This window comes from Equus asinus, chromosome 5 (assembly GCF_041296235.1).
Source record: "Equus asinus isolate D_3611 breed Donkey chromosome 5, EquAss-T2T_v2, whole genome shotgun sequence".
NCBI classification, from domain to species: Eukaryota; Metazoa; Chordata; class Mammalia; order Perissodactyla; family Equidae; genus Equus; species Equus asinus.
This window is the reverse complement of record NC_091794.1, coordinates 67880820-67899462: the sequence shown is the minus strand read 5'-3', so window position 1 is coordinate 67899462 and position 18643 is coordinate 67880820. Positions and strand designations below refer to the sequence as shown.

Here is an 18643-nt window from a genome sequence, read left to right as displayed (position 1 = left end):
GCTGCTGCTTGTACCTGGAACTCTGCTCCCCTCCCTTCACCGTCTCTTCTTCACCTGGCTAATGCTTACTCATCCTTGGCCTCTGTTTAGATAGGACTCTTCCAGGCAGTCTTTCTGTCTTCCCCAGTTCTGGGTTGGAAGCCTGTCTTGGGTGCTTCAGTGCACCTGGGACTTAGCTCTGTGTATCACACTATTGCAACTGCCTGTTTCCTTTATGCATCTCGATGGTGTGCCCCCAGAGTCTTGCCCATAGACTGAGGCTGACCCACAGTAGAGACTCAGTGTCTTTCCACCTGAGGTGGTTCAGAATCCTAGCCCATATACGCAGGGCATCTTCTGGAACTTTTCTTACACTCTGCAGAGTCCAGGGTGGATTCCTAAAGGGTCTGAGCTGGATTGGACAGTGGGGAGGGTGAGGTGGGCAGGAACCTGATTGTGAAGGGCCTTATATTAATGGCTAAGCAGTGTGGGCTGGCCCACAGGTTTTTTGCTATGCCTGCTAACCAACCAATCACCCTGAACAGACAGGCACTAGATTCTAACAAGCTCCAGGCTTTATCCTCAGTTACCATGACAACCAGCCTTCATGGTAATGGATGGTATTGATTGACTGACAGACTCCTGGTGTCTTGGCTCTGTCCCCACCCCCCTTAAGTAATTTGCATACACATGGAACTGAGAGACTCTCAGCACCATCCTCATTTTGTCCTGATTCTGAATTTCCACCTCTCTCATTGAAAACAGCCTCAACCTTAAAGGAGAAATAGGTGTGATGATGTCAGAACTACTCCCCGAGCCACCCTTAGCGCTCTCTCTCTCCCACAGGTGAGGTAACATGGCATGGAGAAAATTGGCTTTGGGTCGAGACCTTGGTTCCATCCCAGTTCTACTATTTATTTATCGTATAATTTGGGGCAGGTGGCTTAAACGATCTAAGCCTTGATTTACTCATCTCTAAAATAGGAAAAATTGTACCTGTTGTGGAGTGATGTGTGACTATTAAATGAGATGACACAGGGAAAGTCTTTGCCTGGCACATAATAGACACTTATCAAATGTGGGTTTCCCTCGATCTCCGTCAGTCCCTCTCGCTCAGTTTATACTACAGCTTACACTGCAGAGAAATTGATGAAAACATTTGTTTTCACAAACTCCTCAGGCTCCCTCATTCTCTAATTTTCCAGTTCAGAATCAGGAACCCAGTCCATTCTATGTATGCTGTGGCATTTCTGACAAGCGTAATAATAGTAAGCCTTGACTGTGATTGCTAGTTCTGAGCCAGGCACTACCCTAAGCACTGTCCTCAGCCTAGATTAACTCATTTAACCCCCACAACAACGCTGTGAGGTAGACAGTGTTAAAATCCCCATCTTACACATGAGAAAACTGTGGCACAGAGAGGTGAAACAATTTGCCCAGATAGGAAGTGGGCATGGGTGAATTCCAGCTCAGGCAGTCTCCATTTCAGAGCTTGGCCCTCGGCTGTACTGCCTCTTGTCATGATCAAAATCGTCTAGAAGGAGCAGAGTCCCTGAAGATAGCCCCATACCAGCCAGAAGGGAGCCTGGGGTTGCAGTCCCCACGTTGCCCTTTGGGAGCGTGGATTTCTTTTTCTAAGCTGCTTTGTAGGATGAGCTGGTTGTGGAATGAGGGATTTGGTAAGGCCACTGCTACTCCTGCCACACAATGAGCGTTTCCCCGCAGAGTGACACTAGTGAGATGAAGTGGAGTGTGCAACAAATGTGGGTATAGCATACCTTGCATCAAACTCTGATTCTTGGGCTGGTTAGTCCTGTAACTTTGGACAAATTACCTTACAATAGCAAAAATTACAAGATTTGTTGAACACTTAATTGTGCCAGACTTATATTTGAAACTATTATCATCCCTGTTTTACAAATGGAGAAAATAAGGCGCAAAGGTTCAGTAAGTTACCGAAAGCCATACTGCTTCTGAATGGGGGAACTCTGACTCCAGAGTTCACACTTTTAACCACCATAATTACTGCCTTTCCCAACCCCAGTGAGCTTGTAACACAGGTAAATCCTCCTGGCCCCATAAGATCATTGTGAGCCTCCAATGAGATGATGCAGATGAGAGTGCCTTATAAAGTATCAACTCTTAATCAAGCATGAGATATTACAAAGATGTGATTTGTATCATCAATTGAAAGATGACCTGTGACTCCAAAAACATTTTAGAGATGTTGTCTAGATAGATTGGAATCAGCCCATCCCTGAGCACTCCTGGGGGCCTTGTCACATGCCAGGCTCTGTGCTGAGCACTGCAAACCCAAGAGATGACTTTGTAAGTTTGCAGTATAATTGGAAGAACAGACCAAGAAATTGACAATTACTAGGATACGCTAAATACTATGCTGGAGGGAAGCAAGGGGACACCTGGGGGACACATGGATACCATGGGGACACAGACATAGGGCATTTGGGAGTGAGGAAAGGCTGAGTGGGAAGAGCTGAGTGGGAGAAACCCAATGAAAGAGGTAAGGGGGCTTTCTAGTCAGAGGGAACAGCACATGCAAAGCCATGGAGGTACTGATACTATTGTTCTCAGTATCTTGGGAAGAAGCATGAGTTTTGGTGGATAAACAGAAGCACAGAGAGGGCAGGTAAGTCAGCCAACACTTCCCAGATCATACAGCCACTCACTACGTGATCATCTTTTCCAATGTTATGGCATGAGATAGACCATAGGATTCTTCCTTTCCATGTGAGGCTGTCTTTGGGAGCAACCAATGTAGCAGAGGAACACAGCAGATAGATCCCAGCAACTGAATGGTGTTTGTTTGTTGCAAAGAGATAAATAATGCATTACACCTGCTATTTTCTACCTGATGCTTTTAATCTGGGCATGACAGAGGCTTGCTGCATTCTGGCTCCTCAGAAGTCAGGCTGCCTGGTTCTGTCTCCAGGCCACATTGATGCAGCATCTCCACAGAGGCGTGAGGGCAACTCTCACACCTGCACCCCAGCCAACACCAGGTGGGAAACAAGCAGGAGACATGGTGGCCAAAGACACATCCTCTGGGCTCCTGGCCTACCAGGCAGGCACACCAACAGTTCCTTTTGGACCAGACTAGAGTGGGAAGGGACACAGGGGCATCTCCCAGAACTTTCTTGACTGATTCGCATGCCCCCCATTCCCACTCTTGAGTGTAGGTCACATTGGTCTTCCTGAGAAGAATCTTGCTGCTGGGGACACAAGGCCTCTGCATGGTCTCCTTCTGCTCTCAATGTCCTCCTTGCCTTGTCTGGCAAATCCCTACCATCCTTTCAGACTTGTCTCTGGTATCCTTCCTCTGACTCCCAAGGAAGACTTGCTGGCCCTGCTGCCTTCTTTCAAGTCCTCATTACACTGTACGATAATGGTCTCCTGTCCATTTCTCCACACTCGACCGTGCACCCACGAGAGCAAACACTCCCTGGTCCTGTGCTGCCCAGGTGCCTGGCACACAGTACGAAATCAGTAAGCACTTGTCAAGGTTGTCTCAAAAGCTCTTCAGGTGTTTTGGCATGCTCTTCAAATTTCAGAATCTTGGCTTTGGAGGAGACATTAGAAGACCATTGGTCACCTCTTCAAACCCTACTTCTGTGCCCCTCAAAGGTGAACAGCCAGCCTCTGCTTGGCGTCCTCCAGGTATGGGGAGCTCACTGCCTTATGAAACAACTCATCTCCTGGACGTCTGACCAACATGATAGTTTCCCTTATGTGGGGCCTAAACCTGTCTTCCAGCAGCTTCTGCCCTTTTGGTCCCTGTTCTTGCCCTTGTAACCACACAGGCCTTATTTTTCTTGCTCAAGACAACCGTCTGGAGACGTGCATCTAGTTCCATTGGTCTCTCAAAGAGAGACCTTTCCTCTCTTTTTCAGGTGAGCATCCCTCATCCCCTCAAACTTTCCCCAAAGGTTATGGCTTTGAATTTCTTAACTCTCATGCTTATTCCTCTCCAATCATACCCTATTTTCTTTCTTTCTTTCTTTTAGTTTATTTTATTATGGTACAAACACTTAACAGGAGATATCCTATTTTAACAAATTTTTAAGGAGACTGTATTGTATCCTTAACTACAGGGACAATGTTGTGCAGCAGATCTCTAAAACTCACTCGTCTTGCATAACTGAGACTTTATGCCCGTTGATTGGCAACTCCTCATTTCCCGCTCCCCCAACCCCTAGCAGTCACGATTCTACTCTCTGATTCTGTGAGTTTGATGATTTAGATACCTCATATCCATGGAATCATGCAGTATTTGTCCCTCTGTGACTGGCTTATTTCACTCAGCCTACCTTCCTCAAGGCTCATCCATGTTGTTGCATACGGCAGGGTTTCCTTCTTTTTTAAGGCTGAATAGTGTCCAATGAATGTCCTATTTTCTTATTCCTTTCAGAAGTGTGGCCAAGTGCTACACAACTGCTCCAGTCGTTTTTCTGCTCCTCTGCCCGGCTCTGCTCTTTGCTTCCATCTCCCTGGTTCTGCGTCTTGGCTTCCAAAACCAGTTTCAAGGCCTAGATTTGGCACCAGGTTTGACCTCCTCCACCCCGACCTCAGCTCGCTGGTCTTGGTGTCTCACAGGTACTCTGTAGGCAGCCCTGATTTGGCATTCCCCCAGAGCTCCTGACAAGAGACTCCTCTTCTAGTCCTAGTGTATTGAAACAAGCCACTCTTGAGATGCAAATTAGTGTTCATTTAATATATCTTACCAAACCTGCTGGCTTCTCGAGGACAGGACCTTACTTACTCAGATTTGCATCCCATTCATATTAGTTTATTCTCACAGTGTCTACATTGCCCAACACACGATGTGCTGGGGATGGTACATTGTAGTGCCTACTAAATTATCCTCTCTGACAGAAGGATTGTTGAGTCTGATGCAAAAACTGGAAGTAGTGAAAACACTACAGGCTTCTAAGCAAGACAAACTTGAGTTTGAATCTCAGCTCCACCGTTGATTTTAGCTGTATGGCCTTAGGCAAGATAATGAACCTTTATGAACTTTGGGCATCTCAACTGAAAATGAGAAGTGTGGCCTAGGTGTCTATGGGCACTTTTAGCCCTCCGGTTCTGGTACCCTATTTTGGGGTCCTCAGAAGGCAATTCTTTACAGTCAAGTCATGCTACTCAAATCAAGCTGGAATTCTCTTCTCCCAGGACCATGTGGCAGGCTGTCGGCAGCCCCTTCATGGGCATAATGACACCGCAGGCACCCTCTAGCCCCAACTAATCAGCCGGTCCTCTGGCTGTAATTCAGCTCTCCACCACTCACCTAAGTAATCACTCCAGCTTCTGCCCGAGAATTCCTTTCACCCACTTTTGTTTATCACCGTTGAAGCATTTTTTAATCAAAACAATTAAATATGCAAAATCGTCCTCAATTAGTAATGCATTAAAAACTAAAAGTGCTTGAACGGAAACGGTGGAAGAAGCCCTTTGCTCAGTGCTGAGAGCTGGAGCTCAGAGCATCGCTTTTCCCAAGCTCGTTCCGCTTGGGAGGGGTTCGGAACCTGGCGCGCGTGGTCACCGAGGCTGCGGCTGAAATGGGCCTTGGAGACAAGCAAGTCCAACCCCTTCTCTCCATAAGTGGGAAACCGAAGCCCAAGACGATCACGGGCCCTTTCTAAGCTCCTATAGGGTGTCAGTGGCTGGAATTTGTTCTGTTTTACTATTTTAAAAATAAAATCTGTATATATTTAAGGTATACAACATGATGGTTTGATACACACATACGAAGTGAAGTGATTATTGTAGTCAGGCTGATTAACATCTCTCCTCCTCGCGCAGTTACCTTTGGTGCATGTGATGAGAGTGCCTGAAATCCACTCTTCGTACATTTCCAATAGTCAGTACGATATTATTAACTATGGTCCTCAGGCTGGACATTAGATCTCTGTATTTAGTCATCCTACATAACTGCCATTTTCTTCCCTCTGCCCTCTGACCAGCATCTCCCCATTGCCCCCACCCCTGCCCTGGTAGCCACCACTCTACTCTCTGCTTCTATATATTTGACTGTTTTAGAGCCCACATGTAAGTGAGATCATGCAGTTTTTTTTCCTTTTTGAATCTGGCTTATTTCACTCAGCACAATGTTCTCTAGGTTCATCCATGTTGCAAATGGCATGATCTCTTTATTTTTTAAGGCTGAATAATATTCCGTTATGTTTCTTTATCCATTTATCTGAGTGACTAGGATTTGAATTCAGGATTTCTGACTGCTAAGATTGTTGCCGTCAGAAGCCCTTACCAAAGGACTCATGCATTCATTTATTCACTCATTTTTTTCATTCAACAATCATTTATTCTGAAAATAGTTACTGAACTCCTCCTCCATGGCAGACATTGTCCTGCTGTGCTGACAAGAGTGGTGAATAAGACACAAGTTGATGACCTCATGGAGCCTGCAGTTTAGTGGGGATGCAGGCAGGTCAACTTTGTTGCTCAATACTCCCTTGAAAATACTCAATCTAATTCTTAGCTCATTTGAATTACAGGTCTAAACAATTTTTCCTTTGTGGTTGCGGGAAGATACTGGTAAAAGTTATTGTATAGTTGCAGTTAAAAGTAATGACATTTAAGAAATACAAACTCCAGCTCACAGCCTTTAGCCGTAGATAAAGCTGAACTCTTGTTCCAGTCTACTTCGCTGGCCTTATCTTGCCAGGCTGACCAAGGGCTGGAAACCCAGCTTTGTTCCTTTACAGGCTGTGGGATCAGGGCAAGATGACTTTACTACTTGGAGAATTATGTTCCCCACCTGCCAGATGCAGGTTCCTCAGTGGGTCCTCAGATGCAGACAAAAGCAGAGACAGGTGATGTGGGACTCAGTTCTCGTGGGGTCAGAAGGTAGACAGACTCCCCATGGAGATCTATCTATCTTCTAACAGGGCTCTGACCTCTCTGGGGTGCAAAGAGGACCTGGGCAAAAGGAATAGTGACAAATGTAATCATTCAGACCCAAACAAAGCACATTGGCAGCTCTGAAGAAAGAGGGAAGTATTCTGGCCCAAAAATGCTTCATGGAGTAAACGATATTTGAGTTGGAGCTTGAGTGGATTTTGGAAGGATGGTAAAAAGGAAGAAGGGAAGGGGCAACGTGTGAGAAATTGCCAAGTGAAAATGGTGCCAATCATGGGCCAGGCACAGGGGTTTATGGAAATTGATGAGATAGAGTCCCTGCCTCAAGTGGGCTCCGTGGAGAACGTGCGAAGACGAGGGAACGAGCACTTTTGAGCAACTAGTATATGCAATACATGTCCCTTCTCATTTCGAGAATAATTTGGGTTAAAACTGTACAGAAGAGAACACTGAAATTGGCTTGAAGAACTTGGATTTCAACCCAGATCTCTTAGACTCAAAACCAAAGCTAGCTTTTACGACTGTGAGCTGGTTGTACCACGTTGACTCCCTTTTAGCAACTCCGCATCTTGTGTTTCCCTGTCTCCCTACTGCAGGTCTTAGCAGCGAAGACATCCAGACCTGCTTTGGAGTCTCCCTGGGCATCACCTACGACGATACAAATGGCACACAGATAGGAGGAGGGCTGTCGGGAGGACGTTGTGAGAAATTTGAGGATGGCAAAACTGGCGAGTATTTAGTAACGGGCCTCCCAAAAAGAGAAGCCAGACTTTCCCTAGGACACACGTTCAGGGCGTGGATACTATTGTTTTCCCCTTAGTTGATTCCATTTCAGTCAATGGTCACACTCTGCAGCTGCTAAACACCCCAAACCAATCACCTGTATTGGCTCTATTTTGAATTCACCGTGGGCTGAGACCACCTTAGAAATACTTTCTGTGGTGCAGCCTCCTGGATTTCAAGCACTAGATAAAGGTCTAAGTAAGAACTAGGATGAAAGGAATATGCAGACAGAACCTGGGAAATCAACTGTTAGGATGAACGACCATCGTGTTACAGTCCAGACGGAGGAAACAAGTCTGCTGAGAGTGAACAATACGGCTACCAAATTCATGCTCAAAGAATAAGTATTAGAGAAAGATTGTACAAGAATATTTTGTGGCATTTCCAGAACAAGTCAATATGAGTGTTCATGTATTCATTCATTCACTCATCAAATGAGTATAGGATAATTTTTTTCAGGTGGGAGACACAGAGGATGCAGGGATGATGAAACAGTTTATAGTGTAATAGATGAAGTAGATATGAAACAGGTTCAAGTTACTCCCATTGCATTAGGCTACGCATGCCTTGGGGCCTTAAGTCAAATTGCTTCTTCTCTCTGATGCCCTTCCCTCCTCTCTCCAGTTACCTGCAAAGATTCATTCACTTTCATAGTCAACTCACCTTTCTTCCTGACGACTCCCCCCATCCCTGCTATAGACCTAGCCACGTCTTTCTCTGCACTCCTACTGAGCCCCATAGAGACATCTGTCATAGCACGTATAATACTTAATTGAATCTATTTGTCATGTAGCAGGCACTGAGTAAACATTTGACATATAAATGAATAAATGAATGAATGAATGATCACCCATTTTCCCATCCTCTCCCTTCTCCATGTTGGGGTAGGCTGTCTTCCCAGTGTTTGCTCTAATCCAGGGGTTGAGTCCATTTCTAAGTCTGGGTCCTTCTCTTCTGCCTTGTCTGCTAGTTAACCGAGCAAGATAGAAGAAAGCGGGACAGTTCTAGAAGAGCACATAAACTTTGTCCTAAATCTTATTAGTGGAGCTTGCCAACCAGTCCTCTGGCTTTTTGGGAAATGAGCTAATGCAGTTATCCTCTTGATGGCAGAAAGCAGCAGGAAGACCATGGCGGTGGAAGACATCATTTCTCGAGTGCGAGGTGGCAGTTCTGGCTGGGGTGGTGGCTTGACACAAAGTGAGAGCATCATTACATACCGTTCCTGGGGGAGGTCGCTAAAGTATAATCCTGTTGTTATTGATTTTGAGGTAAGTCTTTTCGCAGTTGAAGAAACTCTATGTCCACAGGGAATGAAAGTGAAGCCAACCAGATCATTTCATATTTCTTATTATAAGCCCATCAAAGAACAAGATTAAATGGAATGGCCACTGAACTGGTGGCCTTCCCCACGCCTGGCTATAGGGAGCGCGGAACTTTAGACCCGGCCACGGGAGAGCTGGGATCAGAAACTTAATATCTGGTCAGTACCCAGTTTTACACTAGTAGTCCTGGAATTTCTTCAGGGTTAGGCCACATTGAAAAAATAATAATTTGCATTTATACACAAAAGACTTTAAAACTCCTATTTGCTGAATTGAGAGTTGGGCCAACTTTTTCTGTGAGAGACCAGATAGTACATATTTTAGGCTTTGTGGGCCTGGAACAGTCTCTGTCGCACCAGTTCTTTTGTTTTTTTTACAGCCCTCTAAAAATGTAAAAACCGTTCTTAGCTCAAGGCCATACAACAAGCAGCTGTGGCTTGTGTGTGCGCCCAAGCAGTAGTTGCCCGCTCTGCTCTAAATGATCTCCTCTCATCACGTCAACCTCTGGCCCGGACATAATTATCCCCATTGAAAAGATTAGGAAACTGAGGCTCCAAGCAATCACATGAATGGGGTAAGGTCACAGAGCTCATAGGCAGCTGGATCTAGATCTCAGAACTTTGGACTTCATGTCCAGTTCTCACCTCCCCCTGTCCTAGCACCTTCCTGAAAGCCATGGTTTCCAACCACTAGGCGTGATTTTGCTCCCCGGGGCACATTTGGCAATATCTGGAGATGTTTGTGGTTATCACAACTGGGAGGGTGCCACTGGCATCCAGGAGGTAGAGGCCAGGGATGATACTAAACATCCTACAGTGCACAGGACAGCCCCATAACAAAGAAATAAATATCAGGCCAAATGTCAACAGTGCCAAAGTTGAGAAACACTGCCTTAATTAATTCTCTGACCTCACAAAGGGAGTAAAATTGTCTTCAAACTGCGAAGGAAGTGTATCATCCCACCAGCTGTCAGCTACTTCTATTCATACGCAAGCTCAGTCCATTTTAAAGAAAAGAGTTGTATTTGGGGCTTTTAAATAAAATGTTATTGTTTTCTTCCCATTTCTCCCTACCCTTGCCCATTTTTCTACATATATGTAAAATCCCAGGTATGGATACATTCCTCCTCTTAAAACATGTACCAACAGTTCAACATAAAAGTCTATTATAAACTCTGCTCTCTATGAAGAAAGAGGTCAGATGGATTAACCCTGAATTCATTTCTTCTCCAATAACTAAGGGACCATTTTCACGCACCTGTAATTCATAGAGGGTCTGAAAATTGCTATCATCGAGCTACTGGTGATTTGGGCAAAAACTGTAAAATTGATATCAGGAGTAATATATAAAGTTTCATGGGCAAGAGGTGAAAAAAATTTTGTGTCTGAGCAACACTTCCAAGGGAAAGGCTGACATTCAAGGTTTGGAGAAGACCAAATACTTTCTTTGGGGAAAGAGAGCCTGGGTTTGGGGCGAGAAAGATATAGTTTGGCTCATGGCTCAGCCACCTTTTCAGTGTGTGACCTTGGACAAGTTACTTCGTTTGCTGAGCCCCAGTTTCCTGCTCTATAACATGGGGATAATAAAATGTTATGTTACATGGTTAGGGAGAGAGAACTGGGTATTTAGTAAATGTTAGTCAAAATAGGTTCATGGAGGTTAAGTAAGCTGGCCAAATCTCATAGCTGGTAAATGGCAGCGTCCAACTTGAGCCATCCCGACTGACTCTAACCCCCACAGTCTCTTCACAACCCCTGTTGCCCACTGAGAAGTTTGGATTCGACGCATTAAGGTTACAGGGCAGGAAAGCAACATAGCTAGAGCTGTGCTTTAAAAAGAGAATGCCACAGAGGTAGGAAGGATGAATGGAAGAGAGAGAGACTACTGACAAGGAGGCCAGTTTGGTCATTATTTGGAAACTGATGCACACAGTAGAAACAGTAGAAACAGTGTCTTATTCAGATGCATATCCCCAGAGCTAAGCAGTGCTTATTTATGGCAGGTACTTAGAATGAGTGAATGTAGAAACCGGGTCACGTTATGATTCTGTGTTATGTTATATATTATTGTGCGTTGTGTTTTATTGTGTCGCTATATATCATGCCACTTGCCTTCTCTGAATCTGTCTTCTCATCTGTAAAATGGGAAGAAGACCATTGCCAACATCTTTCAAGCTCTAACATTCAAAGATTCTTTTTCTGCACCCCCTTCCCTCCTTTAAGACCCCGCCAGCCCCTCCCCAGGAGGGCCCCCTTTACTTTGCCTGAGGGTTCCAGGAGGGAGCCATGAGAGATGGGGCACTGAGTTCTGAGCCCTACTCAAAGGTCAAAGGGGAGTTGCCTAATGGTCCTGCCTTCTCTGGACCTGAGTCAACTTTAACTAGGGCCACAGGGCAGCCCATTCTGCACTGATTTCCTGACAAAGGGCCAGATTCCCTGGACTTCCAGTAAGGGGCCTTCTCCCCTTGGCTAGGGGCCCAGCCAGTCCCTATGTGACCAGCCCGGTAACCTCAGCAGCAGCCCCTGACCACAGGCCAAGGTCTGTGTGCCACAGGTCTTTGGGTGTACATTTCCAGGAACCCATTCAAGGCTCTTGCCAGTGCCCTCCAGGGACCCTTGACTCCGGGGAAGTGAGGTGGCTCCATGTGGCTCAGTCCTCTCTGAATTGCACTATGACCTTGGCAAGTCACACCCCTCTCAGGGCCTTGGGTCACTCTCCTGTAAAATGAGAGATTTGGAAAAGAGCTTTCATTTTAGGGTTGCATGTTAAAATATATAGCATTGTAAGCATGCTGAAGATAACCACACGTACATGCAATTTGAAAAATAGCGGCTTTATTTTTTACTATGATCACATCTATCTAATGAAAATGGTGCTTTATTTTATATTGTTCTTCCCTTTCGCAACAGTATCTCACATTCATTACTTCTTTAGATCCTCATCAGAATTCTTGGAAGCAGGTCGTTATTCCCCTTTTATAGGTAATGTGGCTCAGGTTTAGAGAGGGCCAGTGAAGAGTTCGGGGCCATGTGGCAGAAGGGAGCAGCATTTATGTAGCTTTTGCTGTGTGACAGGCTTTCCCATCTGTCGACTTTATTCTTCACGATGGACCTGGAGGGTAGCACTGTGGTCCTCACTATACAGACGAGGCAGGCAGGCTCTGTGTGTGCCCTGACACATCACACAGCTGGAGTGGTGGAGCTGGCATTTGAAGCCAGATTTTCTGGCTCCAGATTCAGTGCTCTCTACTACGCCTACTACTTCCCAACAGGGGGTCGATTTCCCCCCAGAGGACATTGGGCAACGTCAGGAGACAGTTTTGGTTTTCGTGGCTGGAAGGTGCTACCAGCATCTAGTGGGTAGAGCCAGAGATGTGGCTCACATCCCACAGTGCACAGGACAGCCCACCCCAGCCAGCAAAGAATGACCCGGCTGGACATGCAATAGCGCCGAGGTTGGGAAACCCTGGACTATAGTCATTACTGGAATGGGTTGCCTCAAATGTAAATGATCTGCCCCCACCACACACACACAAAACCACCACACTTACACCATTAGGGGAAGTGTTCAGCAGTGGCAACACAATTACCTATCAAGAACTTTATTAATTTCTGCATTGAAGGATGACAATCAAAAACATACACACACACAAATACTTTACACTCCTGCTTCCGAAAAGTGCTGGAGGAGGCAGATGAGTTGACGTAGGCGCCTTCTGAGCTCTTGTCTTCCTCTGGGATCGGGGGACCACAGGTTTCAGAGTTAAGCAGGTCCATGTTCAGAGTGGCTGTTGCACTTAATTTCATGATCCTGAGCTAGTCCCTCAGACACTCGGAGCCTCCACTTCTTCACCCAGGCTGGGGAGGTTAGTACCTGCTTCATGGAGTGGCTGCAAGGATTGAATGCAGTGAGATAAAGTTGAATGTCTGTAGCAGGCCTTCCAGAAGCTTGACGGCCAGTTCTTGGGCTCTGAGAAGCTGGACAGAGCCCAGGGAGGGGCCCTCTGTTCTTTTTGTACCTGCAGATGCAGCCCATCCATGAGGTGCTGCGACACACGAACCTGGGGCCCCTGGAGGCCAAACGCCAGAACCTGCACCGGGCCTTGGACCAGTACCTGATGGAGTTCAACGCCTGCCGCTGTGGGCCCTGCTTCAACAATGGGGAGCCCATCCTTCAGGGCACCAGCTGCAGGTGTCAGTGCCCCCTGGGTCGTGAGGGCCTTGCCTGTGAACACATGAAGCTGGAGGGTAAGGCCCCTACATCCTCACTCGGGTTCAAGCCTGGCCCAGCTCAGAGGGCCAGCACAGAAAGGCCTTTGGGGTTCCCAGCCTCCCCTCTCCGTGCCTCTTGCCCGCTACTCTAGGAACACACGCTCTGAGCTTTATGGCTGACCCCCGACATTTAATGGTTCTTATGCTTTCTCCCTGCCATCCACACTCTCTCTCAGATGAGGTCTGTTTTTTACCAAGGTGCATATGGACAGCAGGGTTCATTTCTGGAGGCATGTATAAGTTTCCTAGGGCTGGCCATAACAAGTTTCCACAAGCTGGGGGTCTTAAAGCCACAGACACTTATTGTCTCCAGTTCTGGAAGTTGGAAGTCCAACCTTCAGGTGAGGCAGCCAGGTTGCTTACTGAGAATTTGATAGGAAAAAGATTTAAGTCTGCTTGTTGAGATATTGTGGCTGCTATCTTCTGGGTTCTGAGGGAGACTTCCCTGCTTGTCTCCAAGCTTCTGCTGGTTGTTGGCAATGCCTCGCATCTCTTGGTTTATAGATGCATCGCTCCAATCTCTGCCTGTCTTCACGTGGTGTTCTCCAGTCTACATCTCATTCTTAGAAGAACACTAGTCATTGGATTAGGACCCACCCTAATCCAACATGACCTCACTTTAATTTGAATTAATCTGCAAAGACCCTATTTCCAAATAAGGTCACATTCACAGGTAATGGAGGTTTGGACTTGAACATATCTTTTGGGGTGACACAATTCAATCCACTACAAGGGTTAAGTCATTGTCATTACAGTGCAAGGAGTTATGACTAAAAACAAGGTTGGGGCCAGTTAGGCTTAAACATGAAGAGCTGCAGCAGGAACCAACTGGTACCAAGGAGAAGGCTCTCAAACAGGGTTAGACATCCTTATCCCTTAGAGATGAAGAAGTCTGGAGACCTGCACATGAATCTCAACTCTTTCACTAACTTACTGTGAGACACTGCTTAGTCACTTCTTTTGTCTGGGGCTTATCTTATCTTTCCTATCTAAGTTACCTTTGAGCTCCAAGAATCTCTGGGCATTCTCCAAAACCTAAGCCTCCAATTTTCCATGCGTACGAAACTGCTTATTTGGTACACGGAATGACGGCAAAAACACAGGGGCTACCAAATCAATCTCAATTGGCAGCTGCAATGAAGAAAATGCACAGAAAAAAGAAGTCGGGATGGGTGTATATGTCTAAGGCATTACTCTTGGGCCCATAAAACAAACTGGTAAAGCACAGGGTAGATGGGGTGGGAGCCTGGTTTTAAAATGAGGCGATGGTGGGTTATAGTTTCCTCATTGGGAGATAGTTCTAAGTGGGAGGCAGGATAGCTTAGCTCTGGTGTCAGACAGGCCTTTAAATCCCAATGCTGCCAGTTCTCATCTGGGCATCCCCTGTAAAATGGAGATAACATCAGTACCTTAGTTACAGTTTGTATTGAGGATTAAACCAGCTAAGGCATGTGGCAGGTGCTATAATGATAAAAAGAGGAAGAAAGAGCTCCATTGGTAGAGGTTCTGCCCTGGGTTGGTGCTTTGTCTTAACCCCTCCTTTGCTGGCTATACAAACGGTGTCCTAACAAGCAGCCTGGTGTCCTGTAAGAGGCTCTGAGAGAGGTGAGCCAAGATGGCGAGTGAATTCCAGAGTCCTAAAGAAGGAGAATACAGAGACTAAAAACCAAGCAGACCAGTTACCAGGGCCATGCCTGGTTCAGTTTCCTCGTGTGAATTTGAAAAAGGTATTGCCTGATAGGTGGGTAAATTGGGAGAAACAAAGAAAACCACTTGGCTGACACTGCCCAGCTCCAAGGCCTGGGGATTTCTTGACTTTTCAAGCAGAGTGTGGACTGGGTTTCAGCGCCCATTTGCCCCATTGGCCAGGCAGCTTTCCCAGAGGGACCAAAGGTCAATGAACAGAAAGAATAACCCTTATTCTGTGCCAGGCACTATCGCAACACGTCCTGTGCATGAACTCATTTATCCCCCCGAGAACACTGTGAGATAAATACAGCTATTAGCCCCAATTTACAGATGAGGAAACTGGGACAGGAGGAAGGTGAGATAACTTGCTTAAAATCCTCCAGCTCGGGAATGTCAGAGCCAGGATTTGGACCCAGGCGGCCGGATGCTGGAACCCAAGCTCTTCACTGTTACATTCTACTGATTTACATTCTGAGTCAGCAAATTTGAGGAATGTGAGAGAGAGTCTAAGACGATTGCATTGACTGTCATTTGGGGGAGTAGGGAGGGAGGGTATGTCCCAGTTCATGGATATCAGCCTGATGTGACGTAAAGGGACAGACGTGAGCCCTAGTTGGATAAATATAATTAGCATGTCAAGGGCCCTCAGAACCAGTGATTGCCAGCATACGGGCAAAGAGAACAGGGAGTATGGACTACCTACATATGCCTCTTCAATGGTCCAATGCTGAGCTCAGTGGCGGCCATGCTGAGTCAGATGTACACATGATGGGCATTGGAGAAGGGGGACATGATGCCAATGATCTGGGGGCGGTGGCAGGACATAGAGGGCTGGGTCCTCCTCACAGCCCCATTCGTCTTGCAAGATTACATTCAGTCCGTTGCAGGCAGTTCATGGTGTTCCATTAACCTTGCTGCAAGCAGGGTATGGGCATCAGGTGGCCTTGGGGCTATCAGACTGAACTTTCAGCCTGATGGATCAATCTGGCAAGGAAATCTAAGGCTTGGGAGTCGGCCACCATGGGGACCATTGATGTAGGTCACTAGGGATTTTCCCAGAAAATCTTTGCCTGTGAGGCCTGAGTCACAGAGGTGGGAGAAATAGAGACAGAGAGCCCGGCTGTGGCTGCCCCACCAGGGAGTATAATTACAGAGCCGGAAGGGACGTGAAGATAATCTAAGCCAATGATATTCACACTGGGATCTGAGGAAACTTGGGGTCTTAGGGGCTGCCCCAGGGGAGCAGGCAGAACCTGATAGACACCCCACCTTCAAATAGAACAACTCCACTTTCATCTACTTCCACGTTGGGGACCATGTAAGATTTCATTTAAGAAAGAAAAACCAGTAATGAAAAAAATAATGATGGAAAAACTCCAGCAGACTAGTCCATCGTTTTCATTTATAGAGATGACAATTTAGGCTGAGAGAGGAGATGGGCTTGCCCGAGGCACAGAACCGGTACGAGGCAGCAGCCCCACGCTAGGGGGATTGGAGGAGCTGCATTTCCAGAGACAGTCCCGAGTCAGGGCATGTGTTCTGATGTCCTATGCAGAGAATCTGTCACCCACCATGGCCCCATCATCAGAGTCTGAGGGGGTTTAATTTGCAAACTCTCCTTCAAAAGCCCAGCCATCCTCTCCGTAGTAGGGGCATCTGGTTGGCCCTTGTCTGTGAATCCCCAGCTGGGCTGTGCTCCCTGCTCTTCCGCCCTCCAGTGGCTCTGTGTCATTCTTCCAGAGGAGTGCACCTCCCTGCCTTACTCTGGCTATCCATCTTCCGTGGAACCCCGGATTCCAATTTCATGAGATGGGCTCCTGGTGGCCTCTTCTCACTCCATCCAGACTTTCAAATTAAGTGTGAGGCGGCGAGCATGGAGGTCTTGGTTGGCTACACCAAGGCATTTCCCGAAGGAGAGGCTGCAGACCACTTTAGGGCAATGTGATGGGCCTCCCTCCTTACCATCTGGGCTGCTTCTTGTGTGCTAACCTCCTCCTCCCCTGGAAAACTGTCTGTGCAGGAGCCAAGGCGAATGGTCGCTGGAGCTGCTGGAGCTCCTGGTCTGCTTGCAGAGCAGGCACCCAGGAAAGGAGGAGAGAGTGCAATAACCCCGCACCCCAGAATGGAGGCGCCTCATGTCCAGGGCGGGAAGTGCAGACCCGGGCTTGCTGAGGGCCTCTGGGCACCAGCTGGGACAGAAGCAGCGAATGTCACCACCGGCACCCACCGCTGGATAAAGATTTCTTTCAGCTGAGCGAAAATGCTAACCGACATGGACTTTTTCTCTGTCCTGCCAGTTCTCAGGCCTAAGACCAGGCTGTGCCATCTACAACCAACTGTTCTGTTACCCACAAAACTCAGTCATTCGACTCCTGGGTGTTGAGTGTTAACTAGAGGCTCAGGCCTGCTCACAACACCTTGGATCATTCAAAAAATCAATCAATAAATAAAGGAGAACTCTCGATCCATGTCTTAGGAGAACTTAGAGGATGTTAGAGGTACCAGGCAGGCAGATGCTCTTAAAACCACCAATGGCCAATAAAAGCATGATGAGAATTATCTCAGTTCTTTGATAGCAATATTTGTTCATTCATAGAACCGTTATTAATTGGGAGACGCACTGAACGTTATTAAAAGACATTAATAAGCAGACGCACTGAAATAATTAAAGTTTGACTGAAGTTCCTTCAATTTTCCTTCATTTGGACTCAACATTTTCTTGTATTCCTCCAATTAATCTCTCTTGTTTGCTTAAGTTCTTACCACAGATACCACATTTCTCCCAATGGTTTTCTCAAGGCGCGCTATTCTTCCCTTCACTGTGTGTCTCACGGTAGTGACTATATATTGTGTATATTGTATCTGCCGTGACTGTTTGTGACCTGTCTCCCCATAGCCGGGAATCTTGAAGACGGGGCCCAGCTTCATTTGCTTCAGCTCTGTATTCCCAGAGGCCAGGCTGGGCCTAGAATTGGGAGGGACCCAGCAAGCATCTGCGGACGAAGTGAGAGACTGGACTCGAGTCAGTTCAAAGATGTGGTCCATATTGGTCAGCCTCCCAGAGTGGAGCACGGGTCTGGAGGGGCCGCCAGTGGGGACAGGTGCACCTTGCCTGCCCCACCTGTGGGAGAGCCAACCCCACCAGCCTACCTCGGTCTCCCCACAGCACCCCAGTCAGGCCTCAGAGAGAGAACGTGTTGTGTTGCACTGACTTTTCTGTTCCCCTCTAAGTTTCTCCCACAGATTGTGAACTCCTAGAAGGCGGAATCTGCATTCCCCGTCAGCACGAGAAACGTCTGTTGACTGACCTATATATGGGTGCTCTCTATCCTTCTGAAATCCTCAGTCTTTTTAGGGTAATAATAAGACATATACACATGAGACAATTAGAAGGGGTTTTAAGGACACAGGAAGTTAATTGCTGAGTTAGTACAAAATATGCGGCACACAAAATAAGTGCCAAAGGAGGCCAGGAGGGAGACAGATTGACCTTGCTTTGTGTGCGCGAATTTTCTACACAGAATAGGGCTTGACCCAGGCCTTGAAGGATTTTTGAACTAGGTAAAGGAGGAGACCCTTAAGACAGAGATCCAGCATGTAACAAAGCTTGAAGGCGAGAAGGAATATTGGGGGTGTGCGTAGTGTATACGCATTGGGAATGGGGCGTTCGGAAGAGGATGAATGTAAATAAAATAAGTTACATAAATT

The 18643-nt window shown here is 46.8% G+C and overlaps 1 protein-coding gene across 2 annotated transcripts in view; it reads left to right on the top strand.

Moving 5' to 3' along the window:
• The window catches only part of C8A (complement C8 alpha chain), a 66227-nt gene extending 48591 nt beyond the window's left edge, over positions 1 to 17636 (top strand). The window contains exons 8-11 of one of the 2 annotated variants that reach the window (XM_014844681.3): positions 7467 to 7598; positions 8764 to 8921; positions 13000 to 13222; positions 16956 to 17636. In XM_014844681.3, coding sequence (XP_014700167.2) covers positions 7467 to 7598; positions 8764 to 8921; positions 13000 to 13222; positions 16956 to 17107 — 665 coding nt within the window. In that variant the 3' untranslated portion in view covers positions 17108 to 17636. Of the gene's footprint in view, positions 1 to 7466; positions 7599 to 8763; positions 8922 to 12999; positions 13223 to 13444; positions 13636 to 16955 lie in introns of those variants that run through there. The other variant, XM_044770890.2, reaches the window with a different exon arrangement.
• Positions 17637 to 18643: the final 1007 nt, after the last annotated feature.